Below are 21,854 nucleotides of genomic sequence, written 5' to 3' on the forward strand. Positions count from 1 at the left end.
ACCTCAGCCTAACCCTCAACCTAACCCAACCCTAACCCTCACCTAACCTAACCTTAACCTCAACCTAACCTCAACCTAACCCTAACCTAACCTTAACCTCAACCTAACCCTAACCTCAACCTAACCCTAACCTCAACCTAACCCTAACCTCAACCTAACCCTAACCTTCTCCATCACACCATCCCTCAGATCAGTAGGCCAGCGCTAAATAAATATAATTTATAACCCACAACCCCAACCCTTACCCAAAACCTAACCCTAACCTCAACCTAACCTAACCCTCACCTAACCTAACCTTAACCTCAACCTAACCCTAACCTCGACCTAACCTCAACCTAACCCTAACCTAACCTTAACCTCAACCTAACCCTAACCCAACCCTAACCCTAACCTCAACCTAACCTCAACCTAACCCAACCCTCAACCTAACCCTAACCTAACCCTCACCTAACCTAACCTTAACCTCAACCTAACCCTAACCTCAACCTAACCCTAACCTAAACCTGTACCTAACCCTAACCTCAACCTAACCCTAACCTTAACCTCAACCTAACCTCAACCTAACCCTAACCTCAACCTAACCTCAACCTAACCCTAACCTAACCTTAACCTCAACCTAACCCTAACCTCAACCTAACCCTAACCTCAACATAACCTCAACCTAACCCTAACCTTCTCCATCACACCATCCCTCAGATCAGTAGGCCAGCACTAAATAAATATAATTTATAACCCACAACCCCAACCCTTACCCAAAACCTAACCTCAACCTAACCCTAACCTAACCTGAGCCTAACCTCAATCTAACCCTAGCCTCAACCGAATCCTAACCTAACCTCAACCTAACCCTAACCTCAACCTAACCTCAACCTAACCCTAACCTAACCTCAACCTCAACCTAACCCTAACCTAACCTCAAGCAAACCCTAACCTAACCTCAACCAGTTTTTTTATTACAAATTTATGTATTAATTTTATATCATGTACAATTGTTTTTTCCATTGCAACAATGCAGTGTCAGAGTTTCAGTAGAGGGAAGAGTCAAAACATAACAAGTAATAACTATAGTCTATAGTCTAAATATCACACAATGCAAAAAAAGAGAAAATAAAACCAATAAAATAAAATATAACCTCAACCTCAACCTAACTTCAAGCGCGCGCTTCTGTCAGACCGGAAGCGGCGGAGCAAACTTCCGCTTCCGCTAGTGGCGGGGTCACATGATCCGAGGGACGGCGGCGGGGGGGGGGGACGACGACATGTCGCTGTGCTTCACGGAGGAGGAATTCCGGGACGCGTGGCGGGAGCTGGACGCGCCCGGGCTGGGCGGAGGGTGGCAGCTGTTCACCGAGACCATGGGGGTCCGGATCTACCGGCTGTACGACCAGGTAACCTGGCAACGGGCGGGAGAAGACCGACGCCGAGCGGCGCGCCTGTGATAGCGACGGAGCCGAGCGGCTGAGTGGGCTGGATGCGGCAGCCTCCGAACCCCCGCGGTACCGCGTTCCGTGGCGGCCGCGCTTTTGGACCGTGTCCGTTAACAGAGCGGTAGCATCTAATGGCTCGACGTCAGCGTCACAGACCGGAGGGCCATATGTGAAAGACGCGGAAGTGGCGCGCCCCGGAGCGGGCGGCGTGCGACGCGGCGCAGCGGACTAGTTTCTGGGGGTGCCGCTCCGCGCCCCCCCCCCCCCGGCGACGGCAGATCGATTACCCCGGGCGTGACGTCATCCCTCCAGAGGCAGCACCCTCGGTCTGACGTGCCCGTTTCCCGAGAGTTGAGCACGTTTCTCAATTCCAAGTAGGGAAAAGGGGGAAAAGGGTGGAGCCCAAACTGGCAGTAATAATCTGAGCAGGGGCGTAGCACCAAATTCAGGGCCCTATACACAAGCGCTCTCTGTGGGCCCCTTTCCTCGTTGGTCTCGCACTCATCACTTTTTTGAGTTCTGGCGTGCTGTGGTGTCATTTACCATCACAGTACATTAACCCGACATAGCCCGACTTAGGCCGACTTAGCCCGGTACCAGCAGCCACCCGCGACAGGACAGGCGAGACGAGCTGCGTTGAGAGATGCCGGCCAGGGGCGGACTGAACCGTTTGACCCCTTCTGTAAAGGGCGAGAGGAGCCTCGGAGAGCCTCTCTATTCTCTCAATCCCTCAAGCCACGTACTGAGCCACTTTTAACCGACCTGACCACCCTAATTAGTTAGAAGTAAACTGTGCAAACCAAACCAACTTTTAATTCCAGGCTTCCCGAGGTCCCCCTCCCCCTCCCCCCCTCCCCCCCCCTGTTGTGGAATCGGAGGCTTGTGGTTTGGGGTGAGCTACGGTTCAAGCCCTGACGACTCGAAGCCTGTTGTTTCCCTGCTGGTTTCTTCTTCTTCTTCTTCTTCTTCTTCTTCTTCTTCTTCTTCTTCTTCTTCTTCTTCTTCCTCGGAAATGTTTGCGCAAATTCCCGTGAGACGTTAAATGGGAGCGACACGACATTTTGCCCGTTGATTTGGAAGTTGTGTGCAAGTGCTGCCCAAGAAATATGACCCCAGTCGGCCTGATGGAGGCGCTATAACTAAAGGTCAAATTTGAGAAGTCCTAACTCCTACAACGTAAATCAGATTTACACGAGACTTGGTGCGGACCTCATCTACAGATTTGCATCAGGATTCACTATAGTCTGCCTGACTAGATTTTCCACCATTTTGAGGTTGTTGTTTTTTTTTAAAAGCACATTTTTGCCTTTAAACCGTAGGTCCGATTGCTGCCAGACGTTCTGTGGAACATTGTTGGACTAAGCTTATCAGAAGTTGTATAAAGCTTGTTGATATTTGATTTAAGTTTTAAGATATTGCCCAATGAACTTCAAAAGGGCGTGACTCGGCACATAAACAAACCAAAGTCAACGACCGTTGGGCCAGTCATCACAAAACTTGCAGGATATGTCCACATAAGTACCTGAAACATACCCTGAGAGTTTCATTCAAATATACCACTAGGGGGCGCGACAAATGTAAAAATGGGCGTGGCATAACAGACTATAAATCAGAATTTGTTTGTCTAGTCATTATGAAACTCGCAGGATATGTTTCATAATGTGTGTAAAATTATTTTCAAATGGCTCAATAGGGGGCACCACTAGTTCCAAACATTTGCATGGGCCTGGCACAAATTTGGCCATAAATCAATGACAGTATGTCCAAACATCACCAAACTTGGTGAATGTTTTTAATTAAGCTGTTGAAGAGTTCAACTTCTAACGCTGTTGGCTGGAACCCGGCTATATTTACATATTGTGGGTGTGGAGAACCCTACATTCAGAAGACAGAACTTTCATCTACTGTTTGCAGGACACTGGTCTTTATGAGTACAAAGTCTTTGGTGTTCTGGCCACTTGCACCCCTGAGCTGTGTGCAGATGTCTACATGGATTTGACGTATCGGAAACAATGGGATGGATATGTAAAAGGTAAAAACAACAACAACAACAAAAAAAAGCAAGGATCACACTTTAATTGTACTTGCTGATAGATTCAGAATCTTTTCCTCATCTTATAATCATCTCTGTGTTCTTCAGAACTTCATCACATCTACATTTGCTCATTTGGCAGATGCTTTTATCCGCAGAACAGAGTCGGCAGTTAGTGGATAAATTCAAGTGTTACCAAGTGGCATTTTGGAGGATGACATAGTTACCATAGCGTAGTACTACATGAAGACCCAGAAGTGGTACATTTGCACATAGTAAACACATACCCAAGAGTGTATGTCATCTTGAGTGCATTAGTGTAAGTTCGCCTTAAGTCATCAAGAGGCGGTAAATAGGAAAATCAATATACAAAGTACATTAACATTACCTCATATCAGTATAATGGGTGGATCATGGTCAAAAGAGCCTAAAATGCTGAGTGCACGTAGAGGGAGGGCACAATAGTTGAAATGAATTATCATAGTGTCTAAGTAATTAAGTGCACAATAGTACTAGCTGACACTAATAGTAGTATTAGATGATTCATATCGCTGCAAAGTGCAACTAGAGATCATTTAAAGATAAACATGGGCCAGGAAAGTTTTTGTACTTTCTGGAAGGAAGTTATGTGAGTCAGTGTAAGCATGTTGCTGATTTGTGTACTACTCATATGGGTGGCTGACTTGTACCAGTGTTGATTTTAAGACTCATTTGTGGGCTGTGTGTGCCTCTGCAAATCCAGTTAAACGAACACTCAGCAGCCGTTGCGTGTCAATGTGCAATAGTTGCCTTCTTCATCTGTCCTCTTGTAGCCGACGTGTTTTGAAATACTAGTTCCTCTCCCTGAAGAAATGCACTCAGGAAAAGCACAGCAGGTTTCATGGGTTGGAATAACCTCTTGTTCTTATTCTTATTTGCATGCATCTCTACAGAAACTAACAGGTAACACCCCCGCCCTGATTGCTTTCAAATAGATGCCTGCTAGCTTAAAACAAAACCCTGTACTGACATAGAATCCAATACTTCTTACTCCTTTACTCCTTTACTCCTCCTAGCAGAAATAGCTTGTTTTGTTTTTGTTTGGTTTTCTCGTAGCGTGGAGTTGTTTCACCGATAGTCTGATGTTTGTTGGTAGAAGAGCCTTATACTATTTTACAAGTGTATTTTTCTGCAAGAATACGTAGAATAATATTCAACGGAGGTTCTCAAAGTCGGCGTTCTGGAATCTCGTCCTGTCGCAGACCTCCCGACAAACACAAGCTTATCGACTCCCATTCGACGAGATCCTGAAGGTCACAAACGTTCTCACTGTATGGTGATACCGGTTGTGTACGTGAAAATTATCAATGGGATAGTCATTCTTATACATCGTCTAATTGGGATTATTTCCCAATTTTAAACAAGACCAACCAATAAAACCAGTGCCCCCTTGAACTCTCAAGGACCCTCGTAGGTCTTTAGATCTGACTTCGAAAACCACTTTTCTTGGTTTTGCAGCCCCCTTTTTTGGAAAAACAAGATGTAATATGTGTGAGAGTGACCCCTCACATTTGAATCTCCTTTTGTTTTTGGTATAATATTCACATCTTTGGCTTGAGCTCATGATGGTTGAGCTCATTCGAAGGGTCTCTGCACCGTTTCCCTCACCACTTGTGTACAGTACATCAAGTTCATTTGACAGGGATCATCTGAAACCCGTTAAACAAGGGGGGGGGGCTTCCTCGAAGTCTGCAGATGTTTTCTGTGTTCGTAGCAGAGAGAGAGAGAGAGAGAGAGAGAGAGAGAGAGAGAGAGAGAGAGAGAGAGAGAGAGAGAGAGAGAGAGAGAGAGAAGACCACCAGGAGGGCGAGTCAACATCACTCTCCCTCTCTCTGCAGAGGTCCACCGGACTCTGAGCCAAGCCACCAGATATGTCTTCTATTTGTTGTGACGTCAAAGCCCCTCTCGGGGATTTCTCCATCTTGCCATGCACATTTGAAATTGCTGAGCTCAGATTGTGTTGATATTCTTCCTTAGTCTAGGTATTATCGCTGCTTAAATTCATTAGCTATGGGCAGCCTCCGCAGCTGCAGGCCGTTTCAGACGAGGTGTACATGTCCACCCTCATCTGACAAATATGGATTCTCAATGTTTGCCCAGTTTTTTTTAATTAGAGGAGGTTATTGTTTTGCATATGAGAGAAAATGCTGCGTGTTTGATGTTCAGCTATTTTCTTTTTGTCTTTTTTTTGCACAGAGCTCTATGAGAAGGATTTTGGCGGACACACAGCAATCTACTGGGAAGTGAAATATCCATTTCCTCTGTCAAACAGAGACGTATCCTTCTGATCCAAACATTCAGTGCTGAATTAAATCTAATTTAGAGGGGATAAAGTACAAGTATTGTCCTTCGGGGCACATAAAAAGTTTACCTTGGACACACAGTTATGCATGAAATCACATTATTTTACAACCTTTGCCAGGTAAAACTCTTTTTCTCTCCTTTTACAGCCCACCAGGGGCTCTGACATTGTAAAGTGACACTGACTGTGATAGATAGATGGATACATACATACATACATACATACATACATACATACATACATACATACATACATACATACATACATACATACATACATACATACATACATATATACATACATACATGCTTTATTTTTTCTACTTGGGCAAATTCTTTGCCACAGGCTGTACATCCAAACACAAGTTCATCACAATAGAACATAAGTTTACCCTCATACGTACTTGCTTATTTACATGCTCTATACATATTTACACATATCCTTCCATGACATTAGAGTGTTAAACTGGCATCTTCATACACCGCATACAAAATGTGCATGACATACAGAGTTGAAAGGGGGTGAAGATCGATCTCGAGGGCAAGTCAACATCAGAGTACCCCCCCCCCCCCCCCCCCCGAGGTAACCGAGCCTCACACAGGGTGTGGACTGTTATTATCTCCTCTTCTAATCTTCCCTAACTGTCCAAACCTCAGTATGTGTATGTAAGAGAACGGCGAGACCTCAACATGGAGGGCAGGAAGATCTGGGTGGTCCTGGCCAGGAGCTCTCCACAGACGGCGTGCACCGAGAAGAGCGGGGTGATACGGGTGAAGGACTACAAACAGAGTTTAGCTATAGAGAGCGACAACGCCGGTGGCACTAAAGGTGAGTTTTTCATGCGGTCGAATGAGAGAAACTGGAATACGATCGTTCAAAGTCATAAAAACGAATTAACTTTTTTTTCCCCCTTTCTTCTTCTCCAGTTTTCATGAATTACTTCGACAACCCTGGTGGCATGATTCCTACCTGGCTGGTGAACTGGGCAGCTAAGGTGTGTGGATCCCCGTGGTTCTAAACAAATCCATTCTGTCACATTCACTTCTGCAAATGGAGCTCAAAGTAGAAGTCCCTTTACTGCAACATACCCCCAACCAGTGCAAACACGGGCAACTTGCAGCTTGGAAATGCATTGGTGTGTGTCTGTTGCATCGATTTTGCTCTTGTACCATCTTCTATTGCTCTCAGTTGAGCAAACACGGGGTTGAATAACAAAAAAGTAAGGAAAAAACAAGAGTAAATGCACAACCAAAGCAAGCAGTAAACAAAAGGTGTCACAGATGAAGCAATGATGAGCTGTCTGAGCTGTTGAGGCATGGGGCCACAGAAAGTCACATCCAAAGGAGGAGTTTTGTTTTTGTTTTATTATTTTCCCCCTTTTTCTCCCCAATTGTACTTGGCCAATTACCCCACTCTTCCGAGCCGTCCTGGTCGCTGCTCCACCCCCTCTGCTGATCCGGGGAGGGCTGCAGACTACCACATGCCTCCTCCCATACATGTGGAGTCACCAGCCGCTTCTTTTCACCTGACAGTGAGGAGTTTCACCAGGGGGACGTGGCGTGTGGGAGGATCACGCTATTCCACCCAGTTCCCCCCCCCCCAACAGGCTCCCAACCGACCAGAGGAGGCGCTAGTGCAGCGACCAGGACACAGACCCACATCCGACTTCCCACCCACAGACACGGCCAATTGTGTCTGTAGGGGCGCCCGACCAAGCCGGAGGTGACACGAGGATTTGAACCGGCTATCCCCGTGTTGCTAGGCAACGGAATAGACCACTACGTTACCCGGGCGCCCACCAAAAAGGAGTTTGAAAAGCATTTCCATGTTATAAGGGGTCTCGGTTTGTAATTTGTGTGAAAACATTTGGCCAAAACGGACCCCTGTTCTGCGTTACAGTGGCACCTGAAAGGAGAGTTGTGAAGATAAATGTTTCCCCTGTCAGCGAGTCATAATCTTCAACAAAAAAAAAAGAAAAAATGTATGAAATCAAAGTTGACCCACTCTGATGGGTTATTTTTTAAAAGAGGGTGTTGAATGGGTTCACTTGTAGACTCAGAGGAGTGCTCCATCCAGAGCCTCTCTTTGTGGCTGTCTGTCATTATTGCTAGCAGATGTGTTGCAGGGTGATGTCAGCAGTTCCTCTCTTTGTTTGCCCCTCAGTCGTGTGTGTGTGTGTGCGTGCGTGTGTGCGTGTGTGTGCGTGTGTGCGTGCGCCCTGCATATCTGCCTGTGACGTGCGTTAAGACGGTGCTTGTGTTTCAACAGAGCGGCGTTCCAGCTTTCCTGACTGACATGCAGAAGGCCTGCAGCAGCTACTCGACGTACTGCCAGAGGAAGTGAACGCAGCCCACGCAACTTTGCCTCGAATGCACAATGGTGACGCTTAACCCTCCCTTCAACAAGTCCTTGGTCTTTAATTTGTCATAGCCTGTGAGACACGCGGATGTTGACGCGGTTGACTCTGACCCCGTTTACACTTGGTTTTAAAATGCGTTTTTTGGGGGGGGGGGGGGGGGGGGTTTGCGATCGGATCACAAGTGGACGGCGCTCAATACAAGTGTTAAATGACCACCAAAACGTTTTGTGAACCGGTTACTCAAACCACTCGCCGAGGTGGTCTGGGGCGCATTTGACCACGTGTCTTCTGTAGTGTAATGTGTCCTGATGTGTCCCCAGCAAGGACGGAACAGGAAATCTTCTTCTTCTTCGGAGCAACGGAATCTGATCACAAGTGGTCAGCAGGACGCATGTGGAGACGCACGATAGACGCAGGTGTAAACGGCCATGTGTCTCGCTGTCCACTCGTGATCCGATCGCCCAAAACGCATTTTAAAAGCAAGTGTAAACGGGGCCTCCGTGTCTCCTATTTCTCTGCCAGCAGGGGAAGGGGCTCTGGGTCGCTGCAGCATGCCTTAGACTGGGGCTCGAGCATGGCGGTCCGACCCCTCTACGGGTTTGTTGACGTTCATAATGTTGTGTTGTGTTGGATTAACTCATGATGTATGTGTGTCTTTTGTGTGCAATTACTTCCTGCTGCTCCAGGGTTTTAAACGTTTGGGGGATCAATGTGTGCACTATTGAAAGAATCAGAGGTTTTATGTGTTGCAAAAAGAGCAGTGATTGATTCGGATTGCAGGACCCAGTGATTTGGTATGAAAAGCCCAGTTAATGCAAGGGGGGGGGCGCTGAGGTTTAATTTTTAGTTTTTTTAAGACACTTTTGTTACTAACACTTTTTTTTTGGAGATTTGACAAAGATGTAACAGATTAATCACTAATTTCTCTACATGTACATTTTGCACGGTCTTTACGATGTCTATTGCAATCCACTGGAATTTATACTGTATTTGTGTGGGGTCACGTTGTTCCGGGACATCTGCAGCCACTTCACAGTCAGAGTTTGACTGGGGACAAACAGCAGCAGCTGCATGGGGGCAAATAAAGCCTTAGACTGTGATTTATCTGTTCTCACAGCAGCCGACTTGAGATTCATTAGAAAAGGGTGTGCTTTGCGGTTACTCGGGCGAGGGGTTCATTGTGATACAACATGCTGTTTCACTATGGGGGAATTAATATATATGCATATATGAATAAGTTAATTTTGGATAAGAATGTATAGGATTTGGGCTGTATGTGACAGCCGCTTCTACTTAGGAGAGGCTATGGTTGTAAATATTCTAAATGACCATGTCATGGAGTTGAATAAAACATGGTTTTGGTTTGCGCTCTGTCGTGTCTTCGCCGCAGATAGATTACACAGTTTGCTCATCTTTACAACAACACTACCTGCTGTCTCACCGTCCTTCAGGCAATGAGAGGCCAAATGGGGTTTGGTGAGATCCTTGTGCTCCAATACAAGTCTCTTGTTGGGCAGTTTAGGCATCTCTGATTCCGCTTGTGGAAACTGACAAAGAAGAGAGTTCCATCCATCCATCCATCCATCCATTATCCGAACCGCTTATCCTGCTCTCAGGGTGGCGGGGATGCTGGAGCCTATCCCAGCAGTCACTGGGTGGCAGGTGGGGAGACACCCTGGACAGGCCGCCAGGCCATCACACGGGGCCGACATACACGCACATATAGTCATACCTAGGAGCAATTCAGTAAGGCCGAGTCACCTGACCTACATGTCTTTGGACTGTGGGAGGAAACCGGAGCCCCCGGAGGAAACCTACACAGACACGGGGAGAACATGCAAACTCCACCCAGAGGATGACCCCCAAGGTTGGACTACCCCGGGGCTCGAACCCGGGACCTTCTTGTTGTGAGGTGACCACGCTAACCACTGCGCCACCGTGCCACCAAGAAGAGAGTTATTCCTTAGAAAAGAGATTGGAGCCAAACGTTTTGACCACATCAACTGGCAGAAAGCATGGACGTCACCTGAGAAGTGCACTCGAGTACTACACATCCATCCCCTCAGTGCACACACATATCCACATGCACACACATATCAATGATCATGGCAGTTTTTGCAAAATTGGGCGTGAAACACGGTCACCTCTTATATGAAGGTATTGTTGCTGGAAAATTCTGGGATCCGGTTCATATTTGTTTTTAGTGAAATCAAATCATAATTTTACCGGAAAAAGATGAATATCTTTATATTTGGAAAATAACAGCCCCATTTGGAGTGAATATAGTGACCACCACGGGGGAAATGTGCATACACAAATGCAGATTAAGTATAGTCCTACGTCCCTTGATTCAAGACTGTTTGAACCTTGTTTTTTGTGTTTTGCTTTTGCCTTTATTAGATTTTCCCAAATGTAAAGTGGGAGGCAGGCTTGCCAAGAATATTTGGGCTGCATGAACCGGTCACACGTTTATGCTATTGTTTTATGATAACGTATTTATCTTGAAGTTATGTATTGTATTCTTTTTTTCCACAGCTTTTTTTATTGAAATTTTACAATCAAAATATTGTATATACAAATATGAAGTCAATGTTTATATTTACAGCAACCAAAATTCAACAGAAAAAAAAAACCCCGAACACATCACCTGGCCGCCTAGACGGCTGGAGAAAACACAGCTTGTATCCTCAAGACAAATCAACAATAGTGTAAAATGAAATGATAGGTTATACAGAAAACAAGTATGATGGTAAAAAGGCAGTTAAGGGATAAGCTCATGTCACCACACATGTAAGCAGATTGCCCCAAGTTTATGGGGTGTCAAGTGACTGCAGCTCCTGAACAATTTTACATTTTTAACAATTATTACTTTTCAAGAAAGGAGCCCATGTTTTACACATCTTATTGTCTCCATCTTAATCAAACACAACGTGTCCCTGCGCCGCACAGAGTGAGAGTGAGCGTGAGAGTGAGCGTGAGAGTGAGCGTGAGAGTGAGCGTGAGAGTGAGCGTGAGATGCAGGGCTGGCTGATTCCCACCGTGATGACACATGACATCAAATGATGGACGATGACGACGCTCCGGCCTTATCATTGGTACGCGAGCCTTGCGCGCCCTCTAGAGGCGAGTAACTGCCGCGACACTCGCGTCAGTTGACGCCGGACCCTTGAGCAAGCCCGTTATTGCACTCACATCCTTATTTTGTACGAAATAATAATGAATAGAGGTTTTGTGGCGACACCGTGACTCACGACCTGCAACTTGTCCTCACAACAAGAAGCCCGGGGACGGGGAAACGGCAGGTAAGGCGGCGGCTAAAGGCGGTTAGGCTAGCTAAGCTAGCTAAGCTGCTAAGCTAGCTAAGCTAGCTAGGTGAACTCCCGCGGCGCTAACTTCCGCTTTAAGTCCCCGCCGTCTGACGCGCCGGGCCGTGGAGGAGGCTCGGGAATACGGGAAACGGGCTCTGGAAACTTCGGAAGCAGCCCGGGTGTCCGTGAGCACGCCGAGAAACGGACGACACCGGCGGTTCCGTGTGTTTTTAGCCCGTTTCTTACAAACCACATGGTTATAACGCGGGTCACGGCGCGGCTCCCCGGCTCAGACCAGGGCTGCCCAGCCGCAGGCCTCGGGGGCCGCAGCGTCTGCAGGGGTTTCTTGCAACCGTGCACTACACCGGCGTTTCTCAACCGGGGGTCCGCGGACCCCTAGTGGTCCGTGGTGTAATTGCAAGGGGTCCGTGAAAATAAAATATCTTTAAAAAAAAGATCCTATGACATTTATAGAAATAGGGTTATTTTACTCAAATGTGACTGAGACCTTTATCTACCTAAACTATAAAGGGTAACAGGACTTTTTTATCTAATTACATCTGTTTCACAAGTGTAATTTATTGTATTTTAATAAGAGATCTCGCTCCCGTTTGCATTGTTAAAAGTTACTGCATAAGAATTCTGTTGTTACATATATCTGAAAGTTACTGAATACATATTCTGTTTTGTTACATATATCTGAAAGTTACTGAATACATATTCTGTTTTGTTACATATATCTGAAAGTTACTGAATACATATTCTGTTTTGTTACATATATCTGAAAGTTACTGAATACATATTCTGTTTTGTTACATATATCTGAAAGTTACTGAATACATATTCTGTTTTGTTACATATATCTGAAAGTTACTGAATACATATTCTGTGTTGTTACATATATCTGAAAGTTACTGAATACATATTCTGTTTTGTTACATATATCTGAAAGTTACTGCATAAGAATTCTGTTTTGTTAACTACATCTAAGTTACAACTGAAAGCTCTTATTTTTGCCCCAAAGAGTGAATAAATGCTATAATGCAATTTAAAATGCAGTTTCTACTGTTTCTATCAAATTGTAACCCCCCTCCCCCAAGATCAGGTGGAGGGGTCCTCAGGGTAGATCAAACACACGCAGGGGGTCCAGGACCCCAAAAAGGTTGAGAACCACTGCACTACACCACCTGATTTCACTAATTAGCTCACCTCCTGGATCAAGGAGGGGAAGGAATGAGTTTAATCAGGTGGCGTAGTGCACGGTTGCAACAAATACCTGCAGACACTGCGGCCCTCGAGGCCTGCAGTTGGGCACCCCTGCCTTAGACTCTTCAGGCGGACAGGGACCCTCCACACAACACCCAGCTTTCCCTGCACAGTGACGGCGAAGAGACGATTTCCCTCCGCCGCGACACTTATGTGGCTTTTCGTGAGCATCCCATACAGGGACACCTCGTCAGAATACCAGCTGCAGGCAGCTCTGGCCCTATAGGGAGAGTTGGTGTTATCTGATAAGCCTCCATCCATCCATCCATCCATTATCTGCACCGCTTATCCTGCTCTCAGGGTGGCGGGGCTGCTGGAGCCTATCCCAGCAGTCCCTGGGCGGCAGGCGGGGAGACACCCTGGACAGGCCGCCAGGCCATCACACAGGGCGACCCCCCCCCTCTCTCTATACGCACACACACACACACACACACACACACACACACATACACACAGTGTTGGGAGGGTTACTTTTAACATATATTCCACCACAGATTACAGACTACATGTCATGAAATGTAGTTTGTAACATATTCCGTTAGATTACTCAATGTGAGTAACGTATTCTGAATACTTTGGATTACTTTAATATTTCCTTACATTTTGTGTAACAGTATATGTAGCATTCACACAATACTACTTACTTGAGTAGACGATTCTGTTTCTTGTATCAGCTGGCTGAATGCATTTGAGTCACTTTAAATGTATGTTAACAAAGGCTAGAAGAGCATGCAAACACAAAAGAGCTATGATTTTTTTTATCTGGCAAAAGAAAAAGAAAGAAGAACTTTTCCGTGTCCTTTTCTTTATTTCCATAGCTGTTAGAATGAAAAACCTTAGACAAAGATGACAATACAGCATACTGTTTTACTGAATTTACTGTTGAGCTAACATTTAGGTATCACTTTCACTGCATTTTGTGTCGCAATCCTCGTGAAATAAGAATGGCACCAAAGAAAAACAATTTAAGTAATCCATTAATTTCAAGAATGTAACTGTATTCTGAATACCATAAATTTAAATGGTAAGTATTTGAATACAGTTACTCATAGTTTGTATTCTAAATACGTGACACCATCACATGTATTCCGTTACTCCCCAACACTGTGTGTGTGTATATATACTATATATATATATATATATATATATATATACACACACACACACACACACACACACACACACACATCCATTGTCCAAACCGCTTATCCTGCTGTCGGGGTCGCGGGGATGCTGGAGCCCATCCCAGCAGCCACCTGAAATAGCTAGTTTCCTACTTGAAATGTAACTGTTACTGTAAAAAGAAAGTTGTGTGTTGGCATTTGAAGGCGACACAAGTTTATTATGAGAGAAGAGGAACTCTTGGGTGAATTGAGATTATTCTGTGATTTGTTGTCTTTAAATTGGCCCAGTTACTTGTTCACAGAAATACAAGTCTGCCTGAAGTTATTAACTCAGAGGATGGTATATTGTTGGGTCTGAAATGTGTACTTAGTTGAAACACAAGTATTCCCAAAAATGATTCAACAAGTCTAAAAGCACAAGTAAACTATTATTTCCTCAAGTTTACCATTTGTGAGCACAACAAAAGCAAAATAAAAGCAAACTTGCTGATTTGTAGTTTAGTGGAGGTAGACTTAAAAGTGCATGGAGGTACATAAACTGATCTTTTCTCAAGGGTTGCTGCCTGTAAGGTGGGAAAATGCTTTGAAAAATCAAAAACGCAGCGGCATGCTTTGGAAAAGGGTTGGGTGTAATGTAATGTGGGGGTTGGGAATCAGTTCAGTGCAAACTACTACAACTTTTCTAGCTATAATTGTAAAGCACCACTCAAAGCACTTTACAATTAATGCCTGACATTCACCCATGCACAGACACACACCGATGGCGGTGCCAGCCATGCAAGGTAACAATCAGCTCATCGGGAGCAGTTATGGGTTAGGTGTTTTGCTCAGGGACACCTCAACATTTTTGCCAGAATGAGCCGAGGATTGAACCGGCAAGCCTTCATTTACTATACAACCTGCTCTATCTCCTGAGCCACTGCCGCCTTAGGCTTACCCATGTCCTAAGCCTTTGTAACATATGGGGCTTAATTAAAAAAAATGTTGTACATTTTCTTGAAAGAAATATTGCAATTTTCAAATTTTACTGTAGATAAGATGGGATGGAGTGTTGAAACACAACACTCCATGAGCCGAAACACGAGAATTTCACTCTCTTGTACTTAGAGACTTAACAGTAAAGGATCTTGAATCTTGAAAAAAATCACAACACCAAATTGTAATATTCATGATACTGTGAAATCTGAAAAATCACATTGTTTATTGAAACAGCGAGAAAATATCATTGTAATTTCGAACTTGGAGGTACCTGCCAATTCCCAGCCCTAATATAAAGTACACACCATCTGTAGTAAATGGTCTAAACATGCAGAAACACCGGTATGGTGTCGCACCTCCTTCAGTCCTCTCAGTCTGGAGCTGTGAAATGAAGTAGAGCCTTCTCACCCTCAGTGGAAACAGTGAATTGAAGGGTCATTTCCTTGCTGCCCCCATACTCCTCTCTATTGCCTCTCTATCACATAGTTCACTAAGAGACCATGCCAGTGTTTTTGTCTTTACCGCCCACCCTGTCTGTGACTCTCTGTCTGACTTGTCCTAAGACTGTTGTGGGCCCAGATGTTTCCCGAGGGAAGAAGACGGTGATGGCGTCCAACCTCCTGGCCAGCGAGGCTGTGCTTCTCTACTCACCGTGTTCACAGAGGCAAAGTAAATGGACATATGACTTTAGTCTGTCTGTCAAGCTACGTGTCCATGTTTCTACCTGTCTGTCTGTTTTTCTGTCCTTTAACATGCAAAACTGATTGGGGGGGGGGGGTAGTCCACATGTAATTTTATGATGTTCTTGTGAAAACAACCATTATCACTGTTTAAATTTTATCTTCTTCTTCTTTCACCATGTTTCTCAGGGGTCGCCAGAGCGGATTTTATAGTTCCCATCCCAGCACCGATGGCGGCCGTTGTCAACCTGGGCCTTGACCCATCGAATATGGTCTTGTCAATCCACATACTGATTTGGCAAAATGCTACGTGGGATGTCCTTCCTGACAGAACCACTGACCCTATGGACGGGGGCACAGGTAAGGTGCTGGATGCCATCCCAGTATTCATGGACTTGCGCCCATGTCTGTTGCCAAATTTTAAATGTAAAATTACATTTTATACATGAGCAAAATGAAAATTGCAAATAACAGCTTGGTAATTTTTATTCGATCATAAACTTTTGTCCAATACTGTGGCATGTTCACTGCCACTGCCTGGGTTCCCCGGCACAGAGACACAGACACTGAGAGTCAACGAGGGCACCACAGCCCGTTTATTAAAACAACGACCACAAACATCAGCATTAAAACCATATGAAAAAGACTAAAAGCAAACATTCATTAGAAGTCCTGTCAGTAATTCTGCCGTCTTCATTCGGGTGTGGAACCAATTTATCCGTCCTGAGTTAATTAGATCAGTTCAGGACAGCTGGTCCACACCCCGCCCTGCCACAAATACCACACCAGCAGGTTTGTCCTGGCCGGTCCTGCTTAAACCTCGAGCAAATACTGGTTTCTACTGGGCGTCCTTCATTTACAGATGAAGGTCACCCAGTGAGACCTGCTGTCATAAGCTCTAACTCATTTTTGCAGAGGAAACCGGGTGCACAACACCACTCGTCTAAGTTGATTGCACTCTTCTACTCTTAGGAACGAACAATAAGAATACACACTGAGACTGTAAACTTTAACTTCCACTTCCATTTGTCAGAGTTGTAAGAGCAGAAATGTTTCGGAGGCGCACCCTGAATGGTCTTAAAGAAAAAGTTCTGCCAGTAAATGACTGGTGAGTAAGGCACGCTCGTCAACATAGGCGAGCTAAAGGTTGTGAACATAGCTATGTGGACGTTAATTTGAGTCCCATGTATATGGCAGCATGTTTCATCAGATGAGCAGTTCCTCACCAGCATGTGTATTTGATCCTTTTCCTCCCTCTTGTGGTGTAGGCTGTACCCTGGCTTTTCTTTGGGCTGGGAAATTGTTGCACGCTTTACTCTGGACTTCTGCAAACTCAACCCGTCCAAATACAATGATATGTTCATTAAATATATGGCAAATTAACTTTGATAATTTCATGGTTTTAAAAGTTTCATAATTGCACAAAAAGTTTCAACACATATTGAAAAACTTTTTTTTTTCCTCTGTCAAAAAACACCTATGATGAATAAGTCAAGTTTATTCATGTAGCACCTTCCACACACGGTCACAAAGTGCATCACAGTGAAAGAAAAGGAGAGAAAAAACAATATAAATAAATGAAATATGAACAGAGTACATAAGCCGAACCATAACAAGCGAAGTGCAAATTAAAGTAAGACTAAACGAAAGCCAGACTAAACAGGTGAGTTTCTAGATGCTTTTTAAAACTGTCCACGGGGTCAACAGACCACAAAGCCAAGGGGAGAGCGCCACAGTTTAGTTTCACTGCTGTGAAAGCTCGACCCCCCCCCCCCACACACACACACACACACAGTCTTGAGCCTGGTATGAGTTACAGACAGCAAACATTTGTCAGACGACCTGGTGATCTTGATGTCGTGTAGGGGCAACGATAAAGGTTATGGTAAATTTCATAGCCGTAAACACATCTCACACACCGTGTTGTGACCTCCGTTGCTGGGGAATGATGTGTCAACTTCACATTATAGTTATGAACCTTCGTTACGGCACAGTGGTGCAGTGGTTAGCACGGTCACCTCACAGCAAGGAGGTCCTGGGTTCGATTCCCGGGGTAGTTCAACCTTGGGGGTCGTCCTGGGTCGTCCTGTGTGTGGAGTTTGCATGTTCTCGCCGTGCGTGGGTTTCCTCCGGGGGCTCCGGTTTCCTCCCACAGTCCAAAGACATGTAGATCAGGTGAATCGGCCATACTAGATTGTCCCTCGATATGAATGTGTGTGTGTGTGTGTGTGTGTGTGTGTGTGTGTGTGTGTGTGTGTGTGTGTGTGTGTGTGATGGCCTGGCGGCCTGTCCAGGGTGTCTCCCCTGCTGCCAAATGAATGCTGGGATAGGCTCCAGCATACCTGTGACCCTGAGAGCAGGGTAAGCAGTTTGGATAATGGATGGATGGATGGATGGATGGATGACTCTTGGTTAAGTGCCTCAATATGTTTTTTACTTTGATTATCCAAAATCAAAACTTTGTCTGAAACTCATCATTGTTTAAAGACCCAGACTCAGATTAGTGTGCAAACAGCCCGGTGATATATGTGATATCAGAAGTGTCCCTGCAACAATAGGATAATATAACATGTTTGTCTGACATCTTGATTTGTGCATAACGAGTTGGAGTGCACTTCATCTGAAGTGGTGCAGTCTAGTTTAACGCAAGGTCACATCCATTTTGTCGGGGAAAGGCAGTGGCAGTAATGATGAAAATCAGACGCTTAGATCCTATTTTAATGCAACATTTTATCCTCTGGAATGTCTTCAGTGAATAATATTCAGTCCTGGAGTCTCTCCACTGCCAGTCTTTCCCAAATGGAAGATAAATATATTTCTTGGCTGGCTATTGTATTTTAGAGGGGGGTTCTTTTGATTGGTAATATACAGGGCTAATTAGCTTAAGAAAGTGATATAGTTTTTCTGCTGGATTTCTGCTCCCTCTAAACGTCAGCTCAGATTTCCCAGGTGCCTTGCTGTCTGCCAGAGGTAACAAAATAATGGCTCCGCTTGGAAGCCTATTTTTCAACCTAGTTTTTTAGTGATTTTTAATAGATTACAATTATAGATATCGGTGCGCTCGGGGAATCCTTGATCCTGAATAGGCTTTTTGTGTGATTTCATTTTGCAGTGCCGTGCAAATCAACTGTGTTCTGCTGCAGGGTTTTCTGCTCGGTTATGCACGCAGATGCTCTCGAAGGCTCAGCCTGAAACCTATATGCATCTTCAGCATGGGCCTGCCTATTTATCTGTCTGTCTGCCGTTCTGTCAGCCTGTCTGTCTGCTTGTATTTATCACAGGCGAGACCAGAGCGGGAGTTGGCCTTCCACTTCCAATCACTTGTTGCTTTTCCCCGAAAGCGCGTCTTGAGAGGGGTAACGCTAACAAGCTAGCTACAGCATCGCTCTCGTTTCCTCCTGTAGCCATGATTCGTAAACTTCGTCGCACTCGTCTGATACACTGACTAACGTTAGTGATGTGTGGTTCGGTTGGTTTAAGGGAACCAGTAGATTTGGATCGCCAGCGTGAAAGAGGCAGTCAGTCACAAGTAATGACTCCTCAGCAACCGCACATCATTCTTTTATATGAGCGAGCCTGCGTCTGGACAGGTTTGGACTTCGAGAAGTCCTAGGGTGATATTTTTTTTGTCCCACCCACTACATCAGCAAAATATGATTGGCTGATTCACCTGTCACTTTCTAAATAAACACACAAGCACAGGACTTCTAGAAGTCCTGGCCAATGAGGGAGCCACCAGCTAACCCTTTCTCTGCCAAGAGACAACAACAACAACAGCATCTGATTGGATAACTCGAGTTTCGTGGTTTCAGGACAGTAACCCTTTCATTACTGAAGCAAACTTGATAGAAACCAGGGCTAAAATTAGAATTAGAAGAGAGCATTATTATTAAATGAAAGATTTTAGATTTAAAGCACTGATATGTTGGGCCTTCTCTGAAGTCCTAGAAGTCCCTAAGGGGTCCCCTGTGGTATTTATGTATAACATGAAAACAGGGATAGCACAATTGTAGTTTGCTGATCTGTCTACTAGTACATTCTTTTATGGCGTGACACCCCCCACCTCCCATTTCCTGTTGTTGATCATAAGAAATAGACATGTTAAAGAAGAGTTGGGATGTCAGGATGCTATGCTCTGGCGGCTGGCTCCTTGCATGTGAACCACGACTGTCATAGTCTCTCTGCCTCATTAAAATTACAATCAATGTTGTTGTTGTTTTTTTAGTGATTTATCATTGGGTACATTTGGTGTGTGATGGTAAACAGTTCATTTTGGCCAGTGAAAAATTCAGACCAATATCTGTCGGTGAAATCTGCCCGATGCCGTTCCCCTGGCTACATCTCCATTTTCAACACAAAGCATTTTCTTGCTCAATTATATCAAACGAGCTGTGTAGTTTTAACTGCTGTCAGCCAGCGCTGCCTTCCTGCCAGTGTTTCGTTTGGTTCAAGGTAGCGAATGCCAAGCACTTTGAGACGGTCAAATGGCGATGGATCATAATTCATCTAAACAACTGCACTATGCAGCAGCAGTTGATAATAATAATAATAATAATAATGTTTCTCTCTGTAAAAGCAAGTAGTTTTAAGACAGTCTGATTAATTTATGAAAATATAGGAGGCTTATTTTGTGGTTTTACAGCAATATTTAAAGCCATTGGCACTTAAATGCAGCTATGGGCCTCTGCTTATGAGCTCCTTGCTGTGCTTAGGTATTTTCTCCCTTTTTCGTTTTCAGTAATATTGATCCGTAAAGTGTACATTAGGTGCCTGGAATCCAACTCTTCCTTACGATCCTTTTCTTATGGCCTTGCAAATGTTCATACCCACAAATGGACATTTGAATTGTGCAGAGACTACTTAAGCCAGTGGAAAGAGCGCCACACACTCCTTGCTGCTTGTCCTCTGCTGAACACCCGTACTCGTCTAGAATATAATATCTCTTTGTGTACGATAACTCATTTGACGTTGGCCATCCTGGTTCTCGGTGAGCCCAGTTTGTTTCCCAGTGTGCCTGTTCCTAAGGTAATGAATAGCCTCCTCTCCGGTAAAAGGAGACAGAATATTGTCTCAGCCGCTCCGCTGCCAAGGAACTGTGAAATCGCCAGGATGGCAGGTTACTGAGGACTTACTGGGGTAATTTATGCACTTTGATCGTGGCAGCTGTTTAGGATAATGTTTGATTTTCATCCATCAATCTTCCTACAAACAGCTCCTCGTTCAACAAGCAGGGGGCTACAATGGATCTGTGAATCAGTGGCTGACTGTTTCTTAACAAAATAAAACAAAAACGGAGGGTATTTTCAAAAGGTATTTTCAGGATTAAATGGGTAATTTTCAAAAAATAGGTCATTAATATTGTCAGATCCCAGGGCCGACATAATCTTAGGTTTGGCCGTTAGGAGCGACCCACCACTTTGTACCTTCAGCAGCTCGGGGCTCAGCTGGTATACAAGGCTCTTGAACTTTACATTTTCTTGAGAGGAAAGGGGGAGAGCAGAGTAACAACGGGTTGTGGGAGCGCAAGTTGCGGCCAAAAAATACACAGAAACGCTGTAATTAAGACCCATATTTTCAGCAGGGTTACACTGAATACATTTATAAATCAGAAAAACAAAACAAAACTAAGCTTCCCTGCTTGTCTGTGCTTGTGTGGATTTGATTTGCAGTGAGAGCAGTGCTGTAAACAGTGCGTGTAGGCTGTATTACACAGACCGTACGGCTTTGGTGCTAACCTAATGCCAGGTATATTTGTTATCCTCAGTGTTCATTGTTTGCATTCATTAAAAATAATTGTGTTTTCTGCTGCGCAACCCACAGACTGGCAGCTCCCCTGTACCCCAGCTCCTCCTTGGGCCAACATAAGCCCTGCATACCAAGGAGGGACTACTTCTGTTTACCTCGCCCCATCGGCAAAGGCCGACTGCAGACTCAGGGTCCTCTCCTTTCCTTTCCTTCTGTGGTTTCTGGCAGCCAGCGCTGGATTCCACCATGTCTATCACTGTAATCAGCAGGCCAGACCTGCAGTCAGCCAAGTAGCTTGAAACAAAGCAGCGTGAATTGCAGAACATAAAGTAGGTGAAGCATTTCATTTTGGATATTGAGCAGCAGAATCTGCCCCCCCCCCTCCGCCCTCACACACACACTCACTCGCTTGCTTTCCCTCTCTCCTCTTGGCTTTTGTCAGATTCTATCTGAGTAACATACACACACACTCACTCGCTTGCTTTCCCTCTCTCTCTCGTGGCTTTTGTCAGATTCTATCTGAGTAACATATTGGTTCTTTGTTTTCCAGTGAGCCAAAAGGGGGCATGCAAGCTCTCCTCGAAAATGAGACAG

General features: G+C 44.9%; 1 protein-coding gene across 1 annotated transcript; it reads left to right on the forward strand.

Moving 5' to 3' along the window:
- The first annotated feature begins 1,221 nt into the window (after positions 1-1,221).
- On the forward strand, positions 1,222-9,521 carry pctp (phosphatidylcholine transfer protein). Its single transcript, XM_056287943.1, has 6 exons — positions 1,222-1,388; positions 3,342-3,459; positions 5,695-5,774; positions 6,457-6,628; positions 6,727-6,794; positions 8,069-9,521. Exons 1-6 carry the CDS (start codon positions 1,260-1,262, stop codon positions 8,141-8,143), a joined length of 642 nt encoding a protein of 213 aa, XP_056143918.1. The 5' UTR covers positions 1,222-1,259; the 3' UTR covers positions 8,144-9,521.
- The last annotated feature ends 12,333 nt before the right edge of the window (positions 9,522-21,854 follow it).

Source organism: Lampris incognitus, chromosome 10 (assembly GCF_029633865.1).
Source record: "Lampris incognitus isolate fLamInc1 chromosome 10, fLamInc1.hap2, whole genome shotgun sequence".
NCBI classification, from domain to species: domain Eukaryota; kingdom Metazoa; phylum Chordata; class Actinopteri; order Lampriformes; family Lampridae; genus Lampris; species Lampris incognitus.

What these genes read in the sequence shown, in the direction of transcription:
- pctp (XM_056287943.1), top strand. Translation starts at nt 1,260, where the DNA reads ATGTCGCTGTGCTTCACGGAGGAGGAATTCCGGGACGCGTGGCGGGAG. An exon ending in CAACGCCGGTGGCACTAAAG is followed by an intron (nt 6,629 to 6,726) that starts GTGAGTTTTTCA and finishes CTTCTTCTCCAG; the next exon opens with TTTTCATGAATTACTTCGAC. An exon ending in TGGTGAACTGGGCAGCTAAG is followed by an intron (nt 6,795 to 8,068) that starts GTGTGTGGATCC and finishes GTGTTTCAACAG; the next exon opens with AGCGGCGTTCCAGCTTTCCT.